The sequence below is a fragment of the Drosophila virilis genome, chromosome 4 (assembly GCF_030788295.1).
Source record: "Drosophila virilis strain 15010-1051.87 chromosome 4, Dvir_AGI_RSII-ME, whole genome shotgun sequence".
Classification (NCBI taxonomy): domain Eukaryota; kingdom Metazoa; phylum Arthropoda; class Insecta; order Diptera; family Drosophilidae; genus Drosophila; species Drosophila virilis.
The window spans coordinates 14,777,658-14,804,647 of NC_091546.1; the positions used below are offsets into that span (position 1 = coordinate 14,777,658).

Genomic DNA, 26,990 nt, shown 5'->3' on the forward strand with positions numbered 1-26,990 from the left:
CTTAACCCATTTGTTGTGCTTGTCGCTTGCTGTTACTCCTAAGTTGGCCATTGTTCTCACGGCATTTATGTGTCCGGTGGGGCTTCCATTGTCGTTTTGCTAATGTTGACAGCATAATTGTAAACAATACGAGGAGAACCTGTGAATATTTAGCTAATGTTTGTATACCCTGCGTGCAACCAGATTAGATGACACTTCTATAATAAGAGAGCGAATATTTATAAAAAAAAAACATATTACAAAATATTTTATAAGTAATATGCCATATTGGATTCATAGTTTTAAACGTATCTTCAAAGCTGCAAATGTCGTGACAGTAAGAAAATGATAGGCTGTTATTAACATTTGGTACGCTATGTAAAGCAGCTTAATAAGCCCTTCTTCCAAGCTATGTTAGGTAACTACAGCTAAATAACATTTTAAGTAGCTATGGCTACATCCATCTGTTATTTTCGTGTTAACCATTTAATAACATTGAATGTTAAGTGGCTGTGATAAAATGATAGGCTGTTATTTACATTTTGTACGCTATGTTAAGCAGCTATGTAAACTACGCTTAATAAGCACTGCTGCTCCTGCTATGTTAAATAGTAGAAATGCTGTTATTTTAACATTTCAGCCACATAAAGCTAACAGTTTAAAAGCACTTTAAGGTAAACCTATTTAATCAGTTAGCCACAATTTCATTAACCCTTTGCAGTTACAAACGTAGTATTAAAAGCTCAAATGCCGCCACATAGGCAAGTTCCTAAAAGCCGCATTTAAAAGGCCATAAAAAGGAGTTTTATGTTGCGTTTGCCACAGGTGGAGCATGCGCTGCTTGGGACGGGCTCTAGCATGTGGGTCAATTGTAAATGAGACCTTTTGTCACATTAACAGCAGCTGCCATTGTCGTCTCATTCATTCGTAATGGCCTTTGTGTGTTGCATGGCATTTAATGGGTTAAGTAGCAGGCCGAGTGAAAGGCGCACATCCAAAATGGGTTAACAACTCACCTCCAGATACATAATGGCACAGCCGATGAGCGTGATCATCAGGAATATGGGACTGGCCACCTTGAAGACTTTGACGCGCCGATGTCGAAACAGATAGCACAGCAGCACAAAAGTGCCGCAGGCGCACCCAATCGAAATGGTCAACAGGGATATTCTGTGTGGGCAGTTTAAATATATATATATATTATATAGCCATAGATGGTCTAGTCCAAACTCACCTGAATGGCCAATGATAATTGGCCAGACAGGGCTCGGGCCCGGTGCAGGTGTCGCAGCCGGGTGCGCAAGGCAAACACTTGAATACGTCCGTATAGTAATTGCTTATATTGTCCTGATGCTCCTGCCAGGCAATCTCCATGATGGTGCCGTTGAAGCCATCCGGATGCCGCAGCGAATAAAAGCCGCGCTTGCACAGGCATTGATAGGCGCCACGTGACCAGCTGCTGCCGGACATGGCCGCCAATATTTTGCCGCTGCTTATTGTCGGCGCCTCCGCGCTCGGCTGGCGATAGTCGCACTGCAGTCAATGGTTAATTAATTAAAGCAGAGCTACGACAATCTTGGACTTACCACCATGGAGGCGCGATGGCATTTGTGCGAGCTGTGAAACGCCTGCAAATCATTTATGGTGTCCACATCGTTGGCACTACCCAAGGCGGCGGCTGCTGCCGTGGCGCGTCGCGCCGGCTGCCTTTGCCGCATCAGCAGCTGTTGCTGGCTGCCAAAGCGATAGGGCGACGCGTCGCACTGGTTGACCCGCAGCGAGGTCACGTCGATGTCCACGCTGATGAATCCCCGCAATCCGTGCCGTCCGCTCGGCGGTATGGCGATGCTGTACGAGACGAGCCACTTGCTCAGCGCGCACGAGAAATACGGATAGGTCCACCAGCCCTTGTAGTAGTTATTCGGCGGGCTCGGCGCAAATTTCGGGGAGCGCAATGTCGGTGTGCTGCTCTCGTCATCAAACCTGTCAAAATAGGCAAATCAAAGTTAGGCGAGAATGGTTGACTAGCTGATACCCTCTAACTTGTTAGGGAAACCCAAGGTCGTTAGCTCTTATACAAATTGAGGGACAGACGATGCCTGTTATATACACTCGCCCGGCTTGGCGATACCCTTTGATTGTTTTATATCGAGAATGATTGACTAGCTGATACCCTTTACTCTTTTTCAGGTATATCGCTTATTCCAATGGGGAGACAGAAGATGCCAGTTCTATACACTCGCCCGGCCTGGCGATACGCTCTGATTGATTTATACCGAGCATGATTGACTAGCGGATACCCTCTACCTTCGAGGGAAACTTAAGCTCTACAGCTCTTAAACCAATGGAGAGACAGACGATGTCTGTTATGTACACCCGCCCGGGCTGGCGATACCCTTTGATGAATTTATACCGATAATGATTGACTAGCGGATACCCTCTACCTTCGAGGGAAACTTGAGCTCTACAGCTCTTAAACCAATGGAGAGACAGACCTTGCCTGTTATATACACTTACTCAACTTGAAGATACCCTTTTATTATAGTCAAAGTCAATGCGTACAGGGTACACATGACAGAAAGGCAATATTGTGGTGCCTTCCACTTACCAGGGATAACTGTGAGCAGGCTTTTTGCCAATTTGCAGGCCCTCCTCCTCGTAGCGCTGCGTCTCGTGACCGCTCTTCACCCACCAGACGTACGACTGAACCGCGCCGTTGGTTAGGTTCAAAGCTAAAATGCGTGCACCATTTATGTATTCATCCGTGAGCAAGCCCTTGGCCAGCGCATCCGAGAGCCCTATAAAAATATGTTGGCAATATTAAATGCAAATATGTATGTGTGTTTGTGTGTGTGTGTGCAAATCGTGAATGTGGGTCAGCGCGCAAGTGAAATGAAAATAATTTAAAATCTGCTACGGAAATGAGGAAATGAAATGCGGAAACATGAAAACGTACAACCAGACCTAGTCGAAAAACAGACGGACAGCAGACATACTCATTAAAATTTCACTTACGGCGATTAATTGGTTTAACAAACGTTTCAATTTTAATTATTTCTTTATTCAGCTGCGATAAACGTTATTTTTTTTTCCTTTTCAATTTGGATGCATGCCAATGCCGTTATTGAATAATTAACTTTTCCCTTTACCCCTTCCACAACGCCTGCATTTTTGCTGATAAGCATTGCGCAATTCGCCTTCGCTGACTCAGTGCACGGTATTTTGGCGACATTCGCTTTTTCGCCGTGCAACGCTGGAAGGTCGCTGCTTACTTTGCCTAACTAATTGGTTCACTATTTGCCTTGCCTTTTGCGGCGAAACTCAACTAACGAGCAGCTCTTTCGGCCAATTGGGTCATCCCAATTATCTGGCCAATTTTTGTTTGTCTCAACATTTGTGCTGAGTTTTTAATAATAGGTCTACAATTGTTATTGTAGGCTTATTAAATGCAATTCGCCGCAGCGGCGAAAAGAAGATCGGAAAAAACGTATGCAAGTCGAACGAAAACAAATGTTATTGTAAAATAAAAAATAATTAAAAATGTTGAATGCATTATTCAAACAATATATTTGAATTGTTTAATCAGCAAATGTGCTGAGCTGTCATTGCATTGTGTATTTGTGCATAAGTCTTTAACAAAGTATTTAAAAAAAAATAAAGTAGCTGTCATTGCAAGTAAGTTTAATTGTATGCAAATTACACACAGCATATAAAACATGTAATCAATTTTGAGCCTGGGCAATGTTGTGCATAAAAAAATATCCGAGTGTTTAATTGCGGAAATTACAAAAAATTTGTTGGTACATTTAATTTAGGCTCAACTATCATCGCGCTGCTGACCTTGAAATAGTTTTGTGCTATGGCAAAAGCCCATTGAAAGAAACACTGAAACTGCCCTTGGTAGAAAAAATGTCGGCAGCAATGATTAATATGCGCGACGGGTGCATAGCTACCGCGCCCCCGCAACCGCAGCCCTCTGACCAGCTTGCCGAGTGTGCAGGGTCGCTGTTGGTATTTGTGGATGGGTGGATGGGTGGCAGGGCGGTATGGTGGCTGGTTGTCAAAAGTTAATATTTTTTCTGCCGCACTTGCCTGGGCAGCCGCATTTCTGTTTGCTCGCTGCGAAGCGAGCGGAAACAAAAGCAGAAACTGTTTACAAAGTAAACTTATTTAAATTCGATTAGCGCAACTTCCGTGGCACTTTCTCTGCGTGCCCCATTTCTTAAATATACTCTTACAACGAATATTATTGCTTAAATTTATCGTTGATTTCGTGGCTTTTAAACTACTGAGAAAGGAATTCGTTGAGGTCGGGGTGAGCAATACGATTTTGTGTAACAGTTGAATTTAATTTTGAATACTTTTAAAAGAATTTATAAATTTAAAAAAATTATAATTCAAGAAACTTGCAACAGTTGAATTAATGTTGAATACTTTTAATAAAATTTATAAATTTATAATAAAAAAAAAGAATTTATAATTTAACAGCATTTGAATTTAAGAAACTTCAAAATGTTGTTAAGTTAAAAGACTTTATAATTTAATTATTTAAAAAATAATTTATAATTGAAAAGAATTTGTAAATTAAGAAATTTTGAATACTTCTAAATCTAATTATGTTGGAGAACAAACAAAATTGCCCATTTGCCATGATCTTCCATGGTGTTATATATTGTAGGGTCTTGTGACTTCGACTCGCTGAGGATTGTCCTTCCTTATATATTTTGATTAGTATGTAACATGCTTTGCCACTGCTGCTTTAGAGTTGTTTCTGCTTTGTTGCCGGCCCATAAAGCAAATACGCGGCAGACGAACGTTTGCGGGCAGCAGCGGCGGCAAATGTGGCAAGTTTCTTGTGCGGGCGTTGCAAGTGAGCTATGGACAGTCGTGACAGTCGTGGGCGGACGTAGTAGTGGCCCCACCATAAACACAGCGTTGCTCTGGCCAAGTTGCGTCAAAGTGTTGCCACAAGTTCAAACATTTGCGACGGCTGCGAATGTGGCAGGCAGCCTGAAATTGTGGCAGGCTAACCTTATGGTAAACAACATTAGCCAATGCCTGTCGACCGGCTTAGACGCTCACCTAACACAGCACACACACACACACACATACAGGCACACATACAGGCACACTCTGTTCTAGTTGTAGTCGTATGTGTTATAGCCATGTTTGTCATTCATCATCTGCGTGCGATTTCTTGCACTCGGTTCGCATCATCAATCTTTAGCTTCAGAATTTATAGCCACCGAAGAGAGTGGAGTGTGTGCGTGTGTATCTAAGTGTGTGCGTGCGCCTGCTGCCAAGTGTTGCAAGTGTTTTGTGTGTAGGTGTCAGACATAAACATGCGCAACTTGCACAATTGTGTCCAATTTGTTTTTGGCACAAAACTTTTGCTTAGCTATGTATGTAAAATTGTCAATTATTCAACTCGCACACATCCACAACATTTTTGGTGTGTATTTTTCCAAGGTGCGTGTGTGTGTGTGTGTCTTTGTTCTCGGCTGAGTAATTATATTTACCAGAGATTCGGTTTGCCCAAAAACCATTCAAATTCCATTTTTTTTTTGCTGGAACACAAAAGCTGCTCGCTTTGGTTATTGAGCTGAAAACATTTTCTGTGCTCTGCAATTTATTTGTCACTGCGATTTGTGTTAAGTGCGAGTATCTTTTATACCCTTGCAGAGGGTATTATAATTTTGTCGTGAAATGTGTAACGCATATATATTCTTGATCAGCCTAGTCGTTATAGCCATGTCCGTCTGTCCGTCTGCCGGTCTGTCTGTTTCTATACGAACTAGTCCCTCAGTTTTAAAGATATCTTTATGAAACTTTGCAGAAGTATCTCTTTCTGTTGCAAGCAGCACAAATGTCAAAACTGGATCGGACCAGTATATCATATAGCTCATCAGTCGAAAATTAAGTTGTTTAGGTTAAAAAGATGAATATCAAAATTTTGACCCAAATCGTCAAAATGGCAAGGGGATACATCAGGTTTTTTTTTTTCAAAATCCGGGTTGTTTCGAAAATCGAATCTTTTTCGATGATTTTTTTTTTTTTTGAATATCTCGGGTAAATATTGTCTGATTTTTAAATGTTATACCTTTTTTAATTCGTACGGATCCCTACTATCAAATGGCATTCAAATAAATTACAAATCGGTCGGTTTGTTGACCAAAAACCGATTCGTTCGTAAAGCATACCTTTTTGATGATTTTTTTGAGTATCTCGGCCAAACCATTGTTTGTCCGATTACTTCATGTTTTGTCTATATTTTGAACGACGACTTTTTCTAATATTTTTAATATATTTTATTTCAGGTAAACTTCACAAAAGGGAGGACAGAAGGAAATAAGCTGCAAAAGACCAGACAAAGCTTACGTGGGCAACGCCGGATAATACCCGCTTAGTGTAGATACATAAAATAAAAACTTATTGTTCAAATGCTGTAAAACATACATTTATTTAAATAACTATATAAATAATAATTAAGCAATGAATATATGATGTTATGAAACATAATAAATATATTGAAAAATAAATAAATTCTGATGTTTTTATTATGTGGAATTTTTTGGGCAGCTTCGGTGAGTAATTCGAAAGAGTCGACGCTCGGCTAAAAATAGTCTGATTTTCGTTATTTAAACGTTGGAGATATGTCGTTTCAAAACGACATATCTTATTTTCGTTATTAAAACGGCGGAGATATGTCGTTTCAAAACGACATATCTTATTTTCGATATTTAAATGGCGGAGATATGTCGTTTCAGAACGACATATCATATTTTCGTTATTAAAACGTTAGAGATATGTCGTTTCAGAACGACATATCTTATTTTCGTTATTAAAACGTTGGAGATATGTCGTTTCATATCTTATTTTCGATATTTAAACGGCGGAGATATGTCGTTTCAAAACGACATATCTTATTTTCGATATTTAAACGGCGGAGATATGTCGTTTCAAAACGACATAACTTATTTTCGTTGTTAAGACGGCGGAGATATGTCGTTTTGAAACGACATATCTCCGCCGTGTTGATAACAAAAATCAGACTATGTCGTTTCAAAACGACATATCTTATTTTCGATATTTAAACAACGAAGATATGTTGTTTCAAAACGACATATCTTATTTTCGATATTTAAACGGCGGAGATATGTCGTTTCAGAACGACATGTCTTATTTTCGTTATTAAAACGGCGGAGATATGTCGTTATTAAAACGTTGGAGATATGTCGTTTCAAAACGACATATCTTATTTTCGTTATTTAAACGGCGGAGATATGTCGTTTCAAAACGACATATCTTATTTTCGATATTTCAACGGCGGAGATATGTCGTTTCAAAACGACATATCTTATTTTCGATATTTAAACGGCGGAGATATGTCGTTTCAAAACGACATAACTTATTTTCGTTGTTAAGACGGCGGAGATATGTCGTTTTGAAACGACATATCTCCGCCGTTTTAATAACAAAAATCAGACTATGTCGTTTCAAAACGGCAGAGATATGTCGTTTCAGAACGACATATCTTATTTTCGTTATTAAAACGTTGGAAATATGTCGTTTCAGAACGACATATCTTATTTTCGTTATTAAAACGTTGGAGATATGTCGTTTCAAAACGACATATCTTATTTTCGATATTTAAACGGCGGAGATATGTCGTTTTAAAACGACATAACTTATTTTCGTTGTTAAGACGGCGGAGATATGACGTTTTGAAACGACATATCTCCGCCGTGTTAATAACAAAAATCAGATTATGTCGCTTCAAAACGACATATCTTATTTTCGATATTTAAACGGCGGAGATATGTCGTTTCAAAACGACATAACTTATTTTCGTTGTTAAGACGGCGGAGATATGTCGTTTTGAAACGACATATCTCCGCCGTTTTAATAACAAAAATCAGACTATGTCGTTTCAAAACGACATATCTTATTTTCGATATTTAAACGGCGGAGATATGCGTTTCAAAACGACATATCTTATTTTCGTTATTAAAACGTTGGAGATATGTCGTTTCAAAACGACATAACTTATTTTCGTTGTTAAGACGGCGGAGATATGTCGTTTTGAAACGACATATCTCCGCCGTTTTAATAACAAAAATCAGACTATGTCGTTTCAAAACGACATATCTCCGCCGTCTTAACAACGAAAATAAGTTATGTCGTTTTGAAACGACATATCTCCAACGTTTTAATAACGAAAATAAGATATGTCGTTTTGAAACGCATATCTCCGCCGTTTAAATATCGAAAATAAGATATGTCGTTTTGAAACGACATAGTCTGTCTCCGCCGTTTAAATATCGAAAATAGATATGTCGTTTCAGAACGACATGTCTTATTTTCGTTATTAAAACGGCGGAGATATGTCGTTATTAAAACGTTGGAGATATGTCGTTTCAAAACGACATATCTTATTTTCGATATTTAAACGGCGGAGATATGTCGTTTCAAAACGACATATCTTATTTTCGATATTTAAACGGCGGAGATATGTCGTTTCAAAACGACATAACTTATTTTCGTTGTTAAGACGGCGGAGATATGTCGTTTTCAAAACGACATATCTTATTTTCGATATTTAAACGTTGGAGATATGTCGTTTTGAAACGACATATCTCCGCCGTGTTAATAACAAAAATCAGATTATGTCGCTTCAAAACGACATATCTTATTTTCGATATTTAAACAACGAAGATATGTTGTTTCAAAACGACATATCTTATTTTCAATATTTCAACGGCGGAGATATGTCGTTTCAGAACGACATATCTTATTTTCGTTATTAAAACGTTGGAAATATGTCGTTTCAGAACGACATATCTTATTTTCGTTATTAAAACGTTGGAGATATGTCGTTTCAAAACGACATATCTTATTTTCGATATTTAAACGGCGGAGATATGTCGTTTTAAAACGACATAACTTATTTTCGTTGTTAAGACGGCGGAGATATGTCGTTTTGAAACGACATATCTCCGCCGTGTTAATAACAAAAATCAGATTATGTCGCTTCAAAACGACATATCTTATTTTCGATATTTAAACAACGAAGATATGTTGTTTCAAAACGACATATCTTATTTTCAATATTTCAACGGCGGAGATATGTCGTTTCAAAACGACATAACTTATTTTCGTTGTTAAGACGGCGGAGATATGTCGTTTTGAAACGACATATCTCCGCCGTTTTAATAACAAAAATCAGACTATGTCGTTTCAAAACGACATATCTTATTTTCGATATTTAAACGGCGGAGATATGCGTTTCAAAACGACATATCTTATTTTCGTTATTAAAACGTTGGAGATATGTCGTTTCAAAACGACATATCTTATTTTCGATATTTAAACGTTGGAGATATGTCGTTTCAAAACGACATATCTTATTTTCGATATTTAAACGGCGGAGATATGTCGTTTCAAAACGACATAACTTATTTTCAATATTTCAACGGCGGAGATATGTCGTTTCAGAACGACATATCTTATTTTCGATATTTAAACGGCGGAGATATGTCGTTTCAAAACGACATAACTTATTTTCGTTGTTAAGGCGGCGGAGATATGTCGTTTTCAAAACGACATATCTTATTTTCGATATTTAAACGTTGGAGATATGTCGTTTCAAAACGACATATCTTATTTTCGATATTTAAACGGCGGAGATATGTCGTTTCAAAACGACATAACTTATTTTCAATATTTCAACGGCGGAGATATGTCGTTTCAGAACGACATATCTTATTTTCGTTATTAAAACGTTGGAAATATGTCGTTTCAGAACGACATATCTTATTTTCGTTATTAAAACGTTGGAGATATGTCGTTTCAAAACGACATATCTTATTTTCGATATTTAAACGGCGGAGATATGTCGTTTTAAAACGACATAACTTATTTTCGTTGTTAAGACGGCGGAGATATGTCGTTTTGAAACGACATATCTCCGCCGTGTTAATAACAAAAATCAGATTATGTCGCTTCAAAACGACATATCTTATTTTCGATATTTAAACAACGAAGATATGTTGTTTCAAAACGACATATCTTATTTTCAATATTTCAACGGCGGAGATATGTCGTTTCAAAACGACATAACTTATTTTCGTTGTTAAGACGGCGGAGATATGTCGTTTCAAAACGACATATCTTTCTTTCGATATTTAAACGGCGGAGATATGTCGTTTCAAAACGACATAACTTATTTTCGTTGTTAAGACGGCGGAGATATGTCGTTTTGAAACGACATATCTCCGCCGTTTTAATAACAAAAATCAGACTATGTCGTTTCAAAACGACATATCTTATTTTCGATATTTAAACGGCGGAGATATGCGTTTCAAAACGACATATCTTATTTTCGTTATTAAAACGTTGGAGATATGTCGTTTCAAAACGACATATCTTATTTTCGATATTTAAACGTTGGAGATATGTCGTTTCAAAACGACATATCTTATTTTCGATATTTAAACGGCGGAGATATGCGTTTCAAAACGACATATCTTATTTTCGTTATTAAAACGTTGGAGATATGTCGTTTCAAAACGACATATCTTATTTTCGATATTTAAACGTTGGAGATATGTCGTTTCAAAACGACATATCTTATTTTCGATATTTAAACGGCGGAGATATGTCGTTTCAAAACGACATATCTTATTTTCGATATTTAAACGGCGGAGATATGTCGTTTCAAAACGACATATCTTATTTTCATTATTAAAACGTTGGAGATATGTCGTTTCAAAACGACATATCTTATTTTCGATATTTAAACGGCGGAGATATGTCGTTTCAGAACGACATATCTTATTTTCGTTATTAAAACGTTGGAGATATGTCGTTTCAAAACGACATATCTTATTTTCGATATTTAAACGGCGGAGATATGTCGTTTCAAAACGACATATCTTATTTTCGATATTTAAACGGCGGAGATATGTCGTTTCAAAACGACATATCTTATTTTCGATATTTAAACGGCGGAGATATTTCGTTTCAAAACGACATATCTTATTTTCGATATTTAAACGGCGGAGATATGTCGTTTCAGAACGACATATCTTATTTTCGTTATTGAAACGGCGGAGATATGTCGTTTCAAAACGACATATTTTATTTTCAATATTTCGATATTTTCGTTTCAGAACGACATATCTTATTTTCGTTATTAAAACGGTGGAGATATGTCGTTTTGAAACGACATATCTTATTTTCGATATTTAAACGGCGGAGATATGTCGTTTCATAACGACATATCTTATTTTCGATATTTAAGCGGCGGAGATATGTCGTTTCAGAACGACATATCTTATTTTCGTTATTAAAACGGCGGAGATATGTCGTTATTAAAACGTTGGAGATATGTCGTTTCAAAACGACATATCTTATTTTCGTTATTGAAACGGCGGAGATATGTCGTTTCAAAACGACATATTTTATTTTCGATATTTCGATATTTTCGTTTCAGAACGACATATCTTATTTTCGTTATTAAAACGGTGGAGATATGTCGTTTTGAAACGACATATCTTATTTTCGATATTTAAACGGCGGAGATATGTCGTTTCATAACGACATATCTTATTTTCGTAATTTCAACGGCGGAGATATGTCGTTTCAGAACGACATATCTTATTTTCGTTATTAAAACGGCGGAGATATGTCGTTATTAAAACGTTGGAGATATGTCGTTTCAAAACGACATATCTTATTTTCGATATTTAAACGGCGGAGATATGTCGTTTCAGAACGATATATCTTATTTTCGATATTTTAACGGCGGAGATATGTCGTTTCAAAACGACATATCTTACTTTCGATATTTAAACTGCGGAGATATGTCGTTTCATAACGACATGTCTTATTTTCGATATTTAAACGGCGGAGATATGTCGTTTCAGAACGACATATCTTATTTTCGTTATTAAAACGTTGGAGATATGTCGTTTCAAAACGACATATCTTATTTTCGTTATTTAAACAGCGGAGATATGTCGTTTCAAAACGACATATCTTATTTTGGTTATTAAAACGGTTTGTTGACCAAAAACCGATTCGTTCGTAAAGCATACCTTTTTGATGATTTTTTTTGAGTATCTCGGCCAAACCATTGTTTGTCCGATTACTTCATGTTTTGTCTATATTTTGAACGACGACTTTTTCTAATATTTTTAATATATTTTATTTCAGGTAAACTTCACAAAAGGGAGGACAGAAGGAAATAAGCTGCAAAAGACCAGACAAAGCTTACGTGGGCAACGCCGGATAATACCCGCTTAGTGTAGATACATAAAATAAAAACTTATTGTTCAAATGCTGTAAAACATACATTTATTTAAATAACTATATAAATAATAATTAAGCAATGAATATATGATGTTATGAAACATAATAAATATATTGAAAAATAAATAAATTCTGATGTTTTTATTATGTGGAATTTTTTGGGCAGCTTCGGTGAGTAATTCGAAAGAGTCGACGCTCGGCTAAAAATAGTCTGATTTTCGTTATTTAAACGTTGGAGATATGTCGTTTCAAAACGACATATCTTATTTTCGTTATTAAAACGGCGGAGATATGTCGTTTCAAAACGACATATCTTATTTTCGATATTTAAATGGCGGAGATATGTCGTTTCAGAACGACATATCATATTTTCGTTATTAAAACGGCGGAGATATGTCGTTTCAGAACGACATATCATATTTTCGTTATTAAAACGTTAGAGATATGTCGTTTCAGAACGACATATCTTATTTTCGTTATTAAAACGTTGGAGATATGTCGTTTCAAAACGACATATCTTATTTTCGATATTTAAACGGCGGAGATATGTCGTTTCAAAACGACATATCTTATTTTCGATATTTAAACGGCGGAGATATGTCGTTTCAAAACGACATAACTTATTTTCGTTGTTAAGACGGCGGAGATATGTCGTTTTGAAACGACATATCTCCGCCGTGTTAATAACAAAAATCAGACTATGTCGTTTCAAAACGACATATCTTATTTTCGATATTTAAACAACGAAGATATGTTGTTTCAAAACGACATGTCTTATTTTCGATATTTAAACGGCGGAGATATGTCGTTTCAGAACGACATGTCTTATTTTCGTTATTAAAACGGCGGAGATATGTCGTTATTAAAACGTTGGAGATATGTCGTTTCAAAACGACATATCTTAATTTCGATATTTAAACGCCGGAGATATGTCGTTTCAAAACGACATATCTTATTTTCGATATTTCAACGGCGGAGATATGTCGTTTCAAAACGACATATCTTATTTTCGATATTTAAACGGCGGAGATATGTCGTTTCAAAACGACATAACTTATTTTCGTTGTTAAGACGGCGGAGATATGTCGTTTTGAAACGACATATCTCCGCCGTTTTAATAACAAAAATCAGACTATGTCGTTTCAAAACGGCAGAGATATGTCGTTTCAGAACGACATATCATATTTTCGATATTAAAACGGCGGAGATATGTCGTTTCAGAACGACATATCATATTTTCGTTATTAAAACGTTGGAGATATGTCGTTTCAAAACGACATATCTTATTTTCGATATTTAAACGGCGGAGATATGTCGTTTCAAAACGACATATCTTATTTTCGATATTTAAACGGCGGAGATATGTCGTTTCAGAACGACATATCTTATTTTCGTTATTAAAACGTTGGAGATATGTCGTTTCAAAACGTCGTTTCAAAACGACATATCTTACTTTCGATATTTAAACTGCGGAGATATGTCGTTTCATAACGACATATCTTATTTTCGTTATTTAAACGTTGGAGATATGTCGTATCAGAACGACATATCTTATTTTCGGTGTTTAAACGGCGGAGATATGGCGTTTCAGTAAAAACAAAGACTTTTCAAAAATATTATTCATTTTATCTTTATTTAATGCATATTTCATTGGCTATTTGCCATTACCAGATGTTGGATTTACATTTTTTTAAGTGTAAATAAAAACATTATGTCTTGCCTATTCGACTTCTTGTTTACAGCTCAGACACTTAGGTTTAGTTTTCTCATTTAAAGAATCATTGTTCGATTTATTGTAGGCAACAATTTGGTCGAAATTCAGGAAATATTTGATTCATCATCCCAGTCAAACAGGTCCTGCCTTGAAAATCGTTCTTTTAGCGAAACAGTGCGAGACAAAAAGCCCTGCATAACAAATTCTTCCATGTCAAAAAGAATCGTGGCGTCCATCATCTTTTGAAAGCGGTCCTGGTAAAAAATAGAGAAAGTTTAAATATATAATTTTCATTAAATTTTTCAGCCAACTTACACGTAGTTAAAAAAAAAAATGTCCTGTTGCTTGAAGTTTGTTGTCCAAATTCAAATTGTATGCTTCGACAGAGCCCGTGGTTCTAGTTGAACGTTTAAACGCCGATATGTTCTTAGGTCCTTTCTACATGTAGAGTTTAAATGATAAATAGTTTAAAATTAAAATAAAAGGAAAATATTTAAAACAAAATTCAAATTCGACATGAAAAATACCTTTTGAAGCCCCACTGCTACTCAAAATATATTAAAAACGGAGCAAACAAATTCTTGCTTAAAGCAATTGCTTGACATTGCAGTAGATTCAAGCCTTCGACAATTTGACTCTCTCGTAGGAGCGGTAAATGCAGAAATTTTATAAACAGAAAATAAGCTTGTTTATTGCTTTTGAGCATATTTGCAAAACCAGTTAAAAAGTTTGCATTTTCTCTGCATGCTTGGGTTAAATGCAACCAACAAGCATAACAATTCATGTTGGGATGCAACTTTTCACATTCGCAAATCAAATGATGCACAATTTAAGCAGCAAATGTTGGAGTCTATATATGTTAACAAATGCTGATGGCAGAGCTCCGTTTTTCGCGTCATCAAAACAAATATACATGGGCTTATCTAAATAATAAAATTTAAATTAATAAATTAAATTAAACAAAAAAAAAAGTTACCTTCTGCATGTATTTAATGTAAATTATTTAAAGTTCCTTGAAGTCCCCGAAAGGGCTTAATGTGCTCCGGAATATTAGATTGCATCAAAGCGACTATCTTATATGAAGTCGATAAGTATACTTTTTTGGAAAACTGTTTTTGCGAATTGCACTTGCACATGACATTTGCGTCTTCAAAAGCTAAACGGACGGCCTGTGGGGAAGTTGGAGACCTTGGTAAGAAGGTCTCTTTCTTTGCAGAGTGCGTTTAACAGCGTCGTAGTTTATTTCAATCTTTTGTTCTCCTTTAGTTTTCCTAATTGATTAGACAAAAATAAAAATAAAATGCAGTAAATTAAAATACAATTTTTATTACACATTTATTTCACAGCAAAAATGAAGTAAGGCTGCAACCTTACTTTATACTATAGATAAAGTGCGAACCAGCAAAGCATATAATTTCTTTTATGGTTAACTTTTTGATTAAAAATTTGATTTTAAATTTTTAAAGTTACAGCCTTAACGCAGACAAAGGCCCAACTTTGTTGCATAGTGTTGCTAGTTTCTTTCTACTTCGTATATGCATGCACATACAGTTGCGCGCCAAAAAATGCGTAAGTATATTTGCCAAGTAGAGAGAAGCTTATATATATTCATACATATATGTATATAAATATGTAATATACAATTTTTTGCGAAAGCTGTTCTTGCTTTTATTTACATATGTACAGGCATAAAAACATGTACATACTAAGTACGCATGTCTTGCACTAATTAAGATTTCAATATAATTTGTACTTACTCAGCTAGCACATCAGTCAATATATGTTTGGTGTTCTTATTTTGATTATTTTAGCACTTCTTTTTAATTTCGCTTATGCCACTGATTTTATTCATCCCATGATTATAGGCATATTTTCCAATTTGGAATAAACCCGGAACTTATCTGCGCTTAAATACACTCCGGCTCTACAGGCTCTGACACGGCGCACGGCACACGTGTGACTAATACACAGAAATAAATTATCGATATACATATTTTAGTATGCAGTTTCTTTTTTTCGAGTACAACACAGAATAACTTTTTTATTATATTTTTCTGAATACTTACTGCCTTAATTGGCACTTAAACATTTTATACGTTTTTCATTATTTATTTATTATTTCATTAATAGATTAAAAATTTCTCACAGTGCATTTAAAATTTAGGAAACAGCCGAGTATAAAGAAGAGATGCCGATATAACGGAAATAACGGACAACTTAATATACAAATATAAATATAATATAACATTTATACAGAGTATCTGTTTATGTGTTTCTTAGCAATATGTCAAGCCCATAATTAAATATTATATTTATTTTTGAAAAATGTTAAATCGTAATTTTTAAAATTGAAATCTGACTTTAATTTTCTGCCAATTTCTTTATTAATCACTGTTCAATAAATCTGGTGACAAACACGATAAGGAAAGGAAGACAGAGTCATACATATGTATGCATGTGTTATTGAACAAATAGAAAAGGAATTGAGATGAAAAAAGGCATGTGTGTATGTATGTAGTTTCATATATAGTAATCTAAGTGGCAAAGTTTTAACTATACCCTTGCAGAGGGTATTATAATTTTGTCGTGAAATGCGTAACGCATAGAAGGAGACATTTCCGACCCCATAAAGTATATATATTCTTGATCAGTCGTTATAGCCATGTCCGTCTGCCCGTCTGTCTGTTTCTATACGAACTAGTCCCTCAGTTTTACAGCTATCTTTATGAAACTTTGCAGAAGTATCTCTTTCTGTTGCTAGCAGCACATATGTCAAAACTGGATCGGACCACTATATCATATAGCTGCCATAGGAACAATCTGTTTTTCAAGATATCTTGCCCAAACTTTACTTTTTTTCCTGTGAACAGGTTGGGTCTGCAAGGGTATTAGATCTTCGACGTACCAGAGATAGCCTTTCTTTCTTGTTGAAATTGGTTTTTGAATTTGGTTTCTCTTGAGACCACAGTTCATACAACTGTAAATTAATTAAAAGATGCCCTTTTATTTCTCTAGTATGAGCTACAATGTGAGCTACAAAGTGTAATTTATGTTGGTTAGCCGGAAGAAAGCTTTTCTGATGAAATATGACATAGAACTTTATTTGCTTGTTTGATGCGATTGATATGGATAATTAAAGTAATACATCTAGCATAAAAACTAGATGATATGCTTACTAAACTCAGAAGTTACAAGGAGCTAATATATATAATAAAATCTTAACATCATAATAAAGCTAAAAGAAAGAACAATTGTTGAGGAATTGAGTTTTTTTTGAGTTTATCTCAGACTCGTTTCGTATCGCACATCTGTTATATGCTTGCTTTTATGCAAGCTATAATATATTTAATTTCAAAAGCTCGCATTTTTTTTTATTTTTGTTTTTAGTTTTTCTTCTTGTAATAACCAAAAAATTTGCTGGCATTCAGATTTTATTGGCTGAAATTGTGCGCATACCTTATATAAATATACCTAAATTCAATTAAAGTCTTTGATTTCGGTTTTTTCAATTAAGGGATAAATAAATACCAAAATATTTGGTAACAATTGCATTAAAGTGATTTCCCTTTAACCACAGTTTGCATGTATTTTTTCATTTTTATTTTGTAACAAAAATTCGTTGAGTTTACAAAATGAAATTGATGGCAGATAAAAAATGAATATGTAAACAACCTTGCACGTGATATATTTTCCATAGTTATTATTGTCAATAAAGTGCAACTATTGTACAAATATTCATGTGTAATAAAAAAAAAACACTTCTGCTTTGAGTTTGATATGTCGCTGTACAACGTTGCGTATGCTTGTTATTCGCGTGAAATTCCCTTAACTGATTCAACAGAAATCAGAGCACACTGTCCATTTGCTTGTTTATCGTGTAAAAGTTGATGGGACACATAAAGGCGTTGCTTAAATCAGAGATGAATGAAAAGGGCACAGCACAACTTCAAATTAAACAAGAATGTGCGGCAAGCCGAAGATTGAATACACTTTCAAACACGTGACCTGCGGGCTTGTAGCTATGCGAGGAGAAACAAAACATATTTTAGTTTTCAACCGATTCTCTATATATATTTCTATGATATAGTAATTCGATATTAATGAGATTTTGCTTACATGTGCGAGCATTGAAGATGGGTTACACATTGAATGATCAACTTAAAATACCCCTTTAAAAGGGCATAAGAATACCATTATGTGTACGACACCAAAAGGCAACCAAAAGGGGAGGTTGGCAGCAAGCGCCAGCTGCATGCGTGTTGCGTAAGGCAAAGGACGAAGGCGAGGGCAAGGGGACAGACGCTGGCAGGACGTTTGATGCGCCACAAGTGCGTCGTTGTCAGCCCCAAAGGCAGACGCAGCGCGCTGTCACGCCAAAAGCGAGGAAAATGCCCGATGCGCTACCCCCATCCGCGGCCGGGTCCCAGTCAAGGGAAGCAGCAGCAGCCTTGACAACAGGCGGTCGGTCAGAGCTATCAGTATGTAGTATATGAATACATATATATATATATATATATCTCTATCTGTATATCTATCTGTGTGTGTGTACGTATAGCTGCGCAGTCAAGGACAACAGACGCACAATGAACTCATCGCACAGAGTCGCAGGATAATAACAGGAGGAAGAGGAACAGCAACAGCAACAGCAACTGCTTGTTGAGTGTTGAGGCACACCAGTTGCCTTTGTGTCCTGGACAAGCGCTTGATTTGTGCGCACACTGATGCTCCTCCCGCATTCACGGAGCCCCGACCGATGTACAGCCGCCACTCCATGTCAGCTCTGAAAAGGTGCGACGTGTCAGCAAAAATCGCATAAACTGAAAGCAAATTTGCTGTCATTTGTTGTTGTTGTTGCTGTTGTTGTTGTTGTTGTTGCTGCTGTGCCGGCAAGCAACAGGATAGATGTGGATACACACACCTACATATGTAAATTTTGTATAGAATTTGGCAGCATCCGCCGCCATCGTAACATCATCAACTGCTGCTCTATCTGCTGGGTCCTTGAAATTTTCATGTCTCGCATAAATTATTCGAGGGAAAAGCTTCTTGCAAATCGAATAAATTTAAGCCAATTTTTTTTAGATAGAGTCACCAAAAGGCTGGCACTCAAAGGATATCAATTGCCTGGCGCCCTTAAATGCTTTGATTGAGAAGCGCAAAGAAAGGCGTTGGGTTAAGCAAATGCTGCTCGAAATTTATGAGTGTCATATACATAGCCTACATATGTTTTGCCTTTATTTTTTCATAACTAGTTAACTGGCTTGTAAAAATTGTTATATCAGACAAAAGGAAGCTTGTTTTTCCGCCATTTGGCTCAAGCTGAGCAGAACTAAAATGAATTTCATAAGAAAATTCGACACAATTCTTTACAAATGCAATCAAAAAGTTGGATATTCATATACATATATATATATATATATATATATATTAAGGATGTGACAAACTTAAGTTGATGTTGATTGACAAACAGTTAAATTTGACAAGAAGTCATATAAGTGATATATATTTTTACACGCGCTTGTCAATTGCTTAGATTCTTAGGAAACTTATGTTAAATTCTGACAAGTCCATAACGAAAACTAAGCTGTGTCCCTTGATAATTAAAGGTAGTTGCTGTTGCCAAGCATTTAATTGGTCAAATCGGCGTTCCAATTTCTCGGCACGCTACTTACCAAAGCCGCTAATTTAGCTAGCCCATATAAATCAATATATTAATCAGACAATAACCCAAACCAAAGCCTTGAAGCGTGACATACACAACAATAAATTTGTGTTTGTATGTGCATGATGTATTTTGGGTAATTGCTGTGATTATGCGATACTCACCGCCATGTCGTATGATGCCCACTTCCTGGAGTATCGATGCCGCCAAATCGGCCTTTTGTCTGCTGCTCTCGAACCGCTCCGAGTTGATGGGCACCTGGAGCGGTCGATAAAGCGTGGAGATGCACAGTGTACCCAGATTTTCGGTGGCGATGTCGTGTATTGTCACCAGCGATTGCTCAATGGCCGTCTGCATGGAAATCGAGGGAGAAAAAGGCGTTAGCTCTATTCATTACGGGTATTTATAAATGCCCAAAAGGGACCAACAGCCAACCATCACCGCCTGGCCGAACTGCGTACCCAAATCATTTGCTTGGTCAACATGTTGACAAACGCATTAAAAATACATTTTTGGCTAAATACATTCATGGCCCAAATGCTGCTGCCGGGCAACAGCTTTGGCCAGCCTTTTGCCTACCTCACGTCAGTCTCGTCTTTTCATCGTTTGAGTGGAAAATTGAGTTATTGGCCGCGCTTTGTTCTACACTGCGCGCAAAAGTTGGCCAAAAGCGGCTGACTTTAAATTGTTTTGCTGCTGCTCATTGTTGGCATCACACGGACATCTTATTGTTTTATTTTGTTTTGTTCGGTTTTGCTTTGTTTTGGCTGATGATCTCTTAAGTGCTTGAGAAAGAAAATTAAAATTGAATTGCTTAGCCTCCGTGGCGGACATTAGTTAATTACTTTAATTAATTTTCATTTAATGCTAATTTTCCTTTTCCATTCTTAACTGAATTTGTCCAATCATAATTATCGAATCTATTTCTTGCAGATATTATGTATATCTAAAAACAAGTCTTTTAACTTGGAACTAAGTCTCGTAGACTTTAGGTTTTATTCTCTAAAAGCTTCTTTAATAATATTCGAGGCAGCAATTGCATTTTGATACGGAAAAATTCATTTAGCCCAGAGTCTTAAATAAAAACCTGCGTGGAAAAGCGAATATTTAAACCGGTAAATTGGTTCGAATCATGAAAACAGGTATTCAATTTATGTTTGGCAATTTTCAATGAATGTTGTGTGTCTCTAAAGACTCCTTTGTCTACTATCTGAGCGCAAATTAATTAAGTAGCCTTTAATTTTTAATCCTTAGCTCTAAACTGTTTAGAAGTGGTGCTCATCGATAAAGCAGATTAGATTTCAGTTTAACTCAAGCTGCAAAGTCTAGAGAAATTTTCTAATCGATTTTCACGATTACCGCAGGCTCTCCAGCTAGTTAGGCGAAAATTGAGCTTGGTGTGAGAAGAGGGAGAGGGAGGGGCGTATTTAGTGCCAACTAAGCTCACTTAATATTCGGCCAATTGATGTACAAATACAATTAGTTGTCGTTTGAGTCTTGGCAGTCGAGGCACGCCGAGTTAGGCGTTATTCGCAGCTGCAGTCGCCACAATTATAACAATTGCACTTGGCGCTAATTGCGACTAATGATGAATTATACTTAAGGCAGCAAAACCACAGCACCAACCCACCACACCACCATCCACCCGCTACTTACACGCGTGACGATGTTGCCATCGCCGATTCGCACAAGGTTTTTAAATGGATTGCCTTGGGCTGAAGTTGCTCCTAGCCAGGAACTGGCCATTGAGGAGGATGTTGCTGCTGCCGCAGCGATTGCTGCTGCTGCTGTTGCTGATGCTGCTGCTGCTGCTGCTGTTGTTGTTGCTGTTGCTGGCGCATTTACTGTGCCCGTTGGGCGTGTTGCTGCTGTTGCTGTTGAAGTTGTTGCCGCTGTTGTTGAATTTGCATGCTCAACTGCCAACAGCAGCAGCAGCAGCATCAGCATCAATAACAACGGCGGCAATTGTTTTGTCGCCCTTACACGAATGCCAGCAACTTGTTGTTGTTGTTCTTGATGCTGCTGCTGCTGCTGCCGCTGACAATTGCCGCCGACTCCTGCTGCCAGCGTTTGCCACTTCTGGCGCCACTTTTCTCCATTGAGCATGCATTTCATTGTTGTTTTGCATTTGCCAATTTGCAGCTAGAATAAAAAAGAGACCGAGAGTCCGATTAGATATACGTTATAATGCTCTTTTAATAAGTATTTCGAAAGCTTTTACTTTGCCCCCACACACAAGACAGACAACAAGAAAATTAAAAGAAAACGTTGCCCGCCTCGCTGCAGGTTCTCGCAGTTCCTTGCCAGAAGCTGGCGCAAAAAACACGCTGGCTGTATGCATATTTAATTAGTTAAATGAATTGTCTCTTGTCGCCTCGCATTTTCGTTTCTATGAGAGCCCACTGTAATTGCAGACCTGTGTAAAACGTTCATTTAAATACTTTCAGCAAATTACAATATCCCGAAAGGCATTTAAGTGCTGCCAAACGGGCAAATTTTTTATTTAAGCTTTGAGTAGAGTTCGGCGTTGAGTTATTTCGAGATATATTTGTGTTAGCTTCGTTAAAATGATATATGCTTTTTATAGTTTCTATATATTATTTCTAATGTAAACCCTTTACATAAAGTACTATACTTATATATCTATTTCTTCGCTCCTTGGATCATTATTTATATATCACACAAAACAAATGCTCACTTATCAAGTCAGCACCCGAAAATGATTAAGCAAATACACATAAATAAATTGTTAAAATATTTATTTTATGTCCATTTCCGAATGTTGGAGACAAAAAGGCAAGTCAGCAGCAATAAAGCCAGACCCCAGCTTTAAGTATCTGTGTGTGTGTGTGTGTGTGTGTGTGCGACGTGTGTGCTTGTGGTGTGTGTATGTGTGTGCTCACAGGTGGAAGCCTCGTCAACCAGCAACAGAAAAAGCAGCTCGTAAATATATACAAAGGCAACAAATATACGAAACAAGCGGGAACACTTGCATACGACTTGCTCTCGACCCCCCAATCCACCCATACACAAATGTTTATGAGTCTTTCATGAATGCGAACGAAATGTAAATATCAAATGGAAGGCAAAAACATATGACAAATTTAAAATCGGCTAGGTAATACCCTGTACTAACATTTTGAAAGATGACCACAGCTTGTTTTCTCAGCTGTGCTTAACTTTCGATGTTTAATAAAAGATATGGAATGCGAAGAAATAAAATAAAATAAAATAACTGAATATCAAATGGAAAGTAAAAACGGATAACAAATTTAATGAACTTAAGATAAGTAAAAATATCTACGAAAGATTAAGAAAAGTTTACGCCTGTTGCAAAATGATCGCACATACAATACAACCTATATCCGCATGCTTACAGGGTATTTAAAAAAAAGAATAACATGCAGATGAAAAATACTTGTGTTACACATCTTTTGCATTAGCAGAAGTTGAGCTGTAAAATGACGACTAAACTGTGACGTAGTGCAGCTGGATTTTCCGTTGCCGGCAAAAGGATTGTGGATTGGGTGGGCGGAGTTGGGCGGCGAATTTCCATTCAAATGAAAGCAACGTTTTCCGTTTTCGCTTTTACTTTGTTTGCACGGCACAAAAATTTTGTTCGACTGTCGTAAAACTTAGCTGGCGAAAGTGGTCGAAAGTTTGTTTTTATTTTATTTTCTGCCAGACTTCGGACTCGAGAGTTTTTCCCACACACTTTCTTTTATTTGCAGTACTTTTCAAAATGGCTGCCATTTGTAAAGCACTGGGCAAATGATTGCCCGCCATTTTGTGCGAAATACTCGGCTACTCATAATATTTAATGTTCATAGTTTATTGATTGCATTTCCGTTAAATGTCCTCTGCGTTAGCCATTTTATGGTTTTTTTTTTGCCGGGCCTGGGAAATTACTTAAAAAGATTAACTGGCGCCAGTTCATGCATCATTACTCAAACTATTTGGATGCGTGTTACAGATACTATGGGTTCATTTTGCAATAAATTGCATAAATATTGTAGATATACGTTAATGCTTATGTTTATTCGAAAGGAATTGATCTCTTAGATGGATTATCTAAAGAAAGTACAAGCACAAGATATACTTTTAATACTAAGCTATGTTTTATAGATGTAGTTGGCCTGTAGCTAAGCATATTAAGTATACGAATTTCAGATAATCTTAGTTAATTATATATTTTGTAAAAGAACTTTCGCTATTCGCAGTGGACAGTTTTCAGATTTGGTTAATTTAATAAAAAATGTATATGAGATGATTGGAACATTCGCACAGGCTGTTATCTACATGTATGCTATTTGCATACAAGCTAAATGTATACTAGAATTAAAAAATATTTAAATTAGGATAAGTCAAACTTAATTAAAATCCAATAAAACAAATTCGACATAACATCGCTGTCAGGTATGCTGGTTGCCCATATCTATTTTGCACGAAACCTGCAATGCAAGCATTTTTTTTTGTTGGCATGAGCAACAAATAAATTCCCCACACCAAATTCAATTATATAATAAAAAACCTACAAAAATATGAAATATTTTTCTGGCATTCCTGCAACTAGCTGAATGTTACCGAACCTTCATCGAATATCTCTTAGATCTTGCATTTTCAGCTAAATTAAAGTGCTTGGTGCAGGTATATGTGAGTCGAATACCTTGAAGATGTTATTCCGGTTGCAAGAAATGCAACGCACCATCGAATTCAGTCATAAAGTTTTACAAGCTGGCCGCAGAACCGCAAGCACTCCTCATACATATATATATATATATATATATATAGTAGATATATGTTCGAGGAGCTTTTACATTGAATGGCTGCTTCACGCCGCTGGTGTCGGTAATTTTCTAAGCGTGCTCAGAATAATTATTGGAATCGTCTAACATCAAACAGACATTTAACTAAAGTTCCTTTAACGCTTGTCATTTTAATTAGGCTAATTTATATGCAAACTGCAATTGACAGCGGCATCAGTTGCTCTCTCAATGTGTGTGTGTGTGTGTGTGTGTGCGAGTGTGTGTTACCAGGAGTCTTGCTTGAGCTACAATTGTGAGGAATGTGTTTTTATGAGCATCCTAATAACGCGTCATGTGTAAATAAGTTGCCGTCTCAGGCTCCACTTGGCGTTTTTTTTTTCTTTTTGCCCGTGGCGCTGTAAAGGACTTAATTAAATGTTTATATTTATAGGGGCTACCCCTAACAAGCTTTCAACATATTTAAGACGACAAGATGAGTGTTTGCTTGTAATAAAAATAAATTCTGACGTAAGCTAAGAACTTTTAAAGTACTTTAAGTTGAGGCGAGAAAATGTTATAGAACAATATATATAAGAGACACAATTTCTTTAATATTTTTACAGCAATTTTTTGGCAATCGAAGAACTGTTATTATTATAAACTGTTTTCATAATATCGTGTAGCAGTACATTGTAAAATGATGAAATTTTCAACTATAATAAAAAGCACTTTATTTTACGACGCAAAGCTAATAATGTCATCGCAAAACAAAGAGATCCTTGAAATGTGTCCCACGGCGCTTTCTGTTTCCTTTAACTGCTGCAACGGCTGCTGCTGCTGATGCTACTGCAGTTGCACTTTGTCGAAAGTTGGGACCTTCAAGCCAAAGGCATGACTGCAAAAATGTGCCAGCAAAATGCATTGGCCCCTCAGCCAGCCATTGCCTTGCCCCGTGCGCCGCAGGGGCAAGCACATCAAACGCAGCTGCTGCTCAGTTGCCTTCTGCTGTGCGCAGTTTTTTCTCTACTTTTTCATGTACTTAAAATTGTACTTTGAGCATTTTTTTTTTACACTTAAGTTGGGCAAGTTGACTTTGTCATATAGCTTGTAACGCACTGAAGGTGACATTTCAAGAATGTCTTAGAGATAATTAGATAAGCTAGTTTATTTGAATTTGTCTAAATAATGAAACAATTGCTCGAAAATTAATTTCTTTTCCATACTAAAAAGCTGCCGTGGCTAACTAAATACACTTACTTAATTAATAATCTATTGATTAACCTTGTCACATCACAATTTCATATACTTGTTATCAATTTAATTTCCGATGTATTTATTTTATGTGCTTTGCCATTGCCTCAGTTCTCGCCTGAGATCTCATTGGTGCCTTGCTTTAAGTAGGGTATTTAAACGTGGCCACCTTTTTAAATGCTCGTGTATTTGTTGCCAGCACATGGCCTGCGTTTAGGAAGCCGCATAAGAAATTTGTCAACATGTTTATAATCGTTGTTTTAGTTGTTGGCCATCTCGACTGCCGGCTTAATTTATAAAGGGCTGTGCAACACTTCTGGTTGCCACCTTAAAGGCTTTTCTATGGGATCAAGCGGACCCCCGCCCCTCTTTTGTGGGTTAAATGATTTCCTCGTTTGGGGCTGGCAAACTAAGTAAACAGAACTTTGAGGGCACTTCAGACACGCCCCGATTTGCAACGAGTCCTTGTTCCTGGCGCTGTCCAGTCACTAGGTCTGGCCATCAGCGGCATTTGTTGCCACAGGCTGGCAACGTTTCCATTCAGGCGAAAGTATGGCAACTTTGGCTGGCATAAACTATCTTTTGCGACCCTTTCATAAGCACGTTTTTATCTGCTTTACACATTTGTGCGTTGCTTTTACTAGAAATAAAACGACCCATGTGAAAGCCATGTTTTTTCTTTGTTTTTTTTTTTTCTGTTAAAGCTCCCAGTTGAACAATTGGGAGGAGCCCCGCCCACAAATGTCGAACTTGCTGATTTTGTCAGTTTTCTTTGTCATTGATTTTCGATCATAATAATTTGATGTGTGCTTTATGTGCCGGAAATCGGTCAGAATTCATCTCATGAATCCTTGTTATCCCTGTTACCAGGCAGCATCAGCAGCAATTGTCATTGCAATGCATTTGATTTGATTTTTATGCCTTGTCGTCCCTTTTATGGCTTTATAATGTGCGTCTTATCTGTGGACTCCGACAGGGCAGCAGCACATCCAAGCAGCTGGCAATAAACTTGGAATGCGTCCTAAGTTATGTGAAGTTCGGAGCTGGCAAATATGTCTGAATTCTGCATGCTGTTGCCAGCGACAAGATATGTCATGAGATTAGAATAAAAGCATGCTGTAAAAGTTATGAAATTTTCCTAGTGCGATGTTAACCAAGAGTATACTAGCTTTGCAAATACCCTTTAGTAAACTGAATACATTTACCTAATATTTTATTTATATATTTTATGGTATAGACAATATTATACAAATGCATATGCCATTTAAAGGGCAGATTATCAGCCAATAGTTATTCAATACCCTATGCATAGTCGAAGTAGTTGAGA

At 36.8% G+C, this 26,990-nt stretch overlaps 1 protein-coding gene across 1 annotated transcript in view; it reads right to left on the reverse strand.

The window, feature by feature from the left end:
- The window catches only part of LOC6627897 (probable G-protein coupled receptor CG31760), a 43,465-nt gene that overhangs the window by 8,796 nt on the left and 7,679 nt on the right, over nucleotides 1–26,990 (reverse strand). The window contains 6 exon segments of the mRNA XM_032438725.2: nucleotides 996–1,149; nucleotides 1,214–1,512; nucleotides 1,566–1,962; nucleotides 2,588–2,777; nucleotides 19,832–20,018; nucleotides 21,324–21,809. Coding sequence (XP_032294616.1) covers nucleotides 996–1,149; nucleotides 1,214–1,512; nucleotides 1,566–1,962; nucleotides 2,588–2,777; nucleotides 19,832–20,018; nucleotides 21,324–21,782 — 1,686 coding nt within the window. The 5' untranslated portion in view covers nucleotides 21,783–21,809.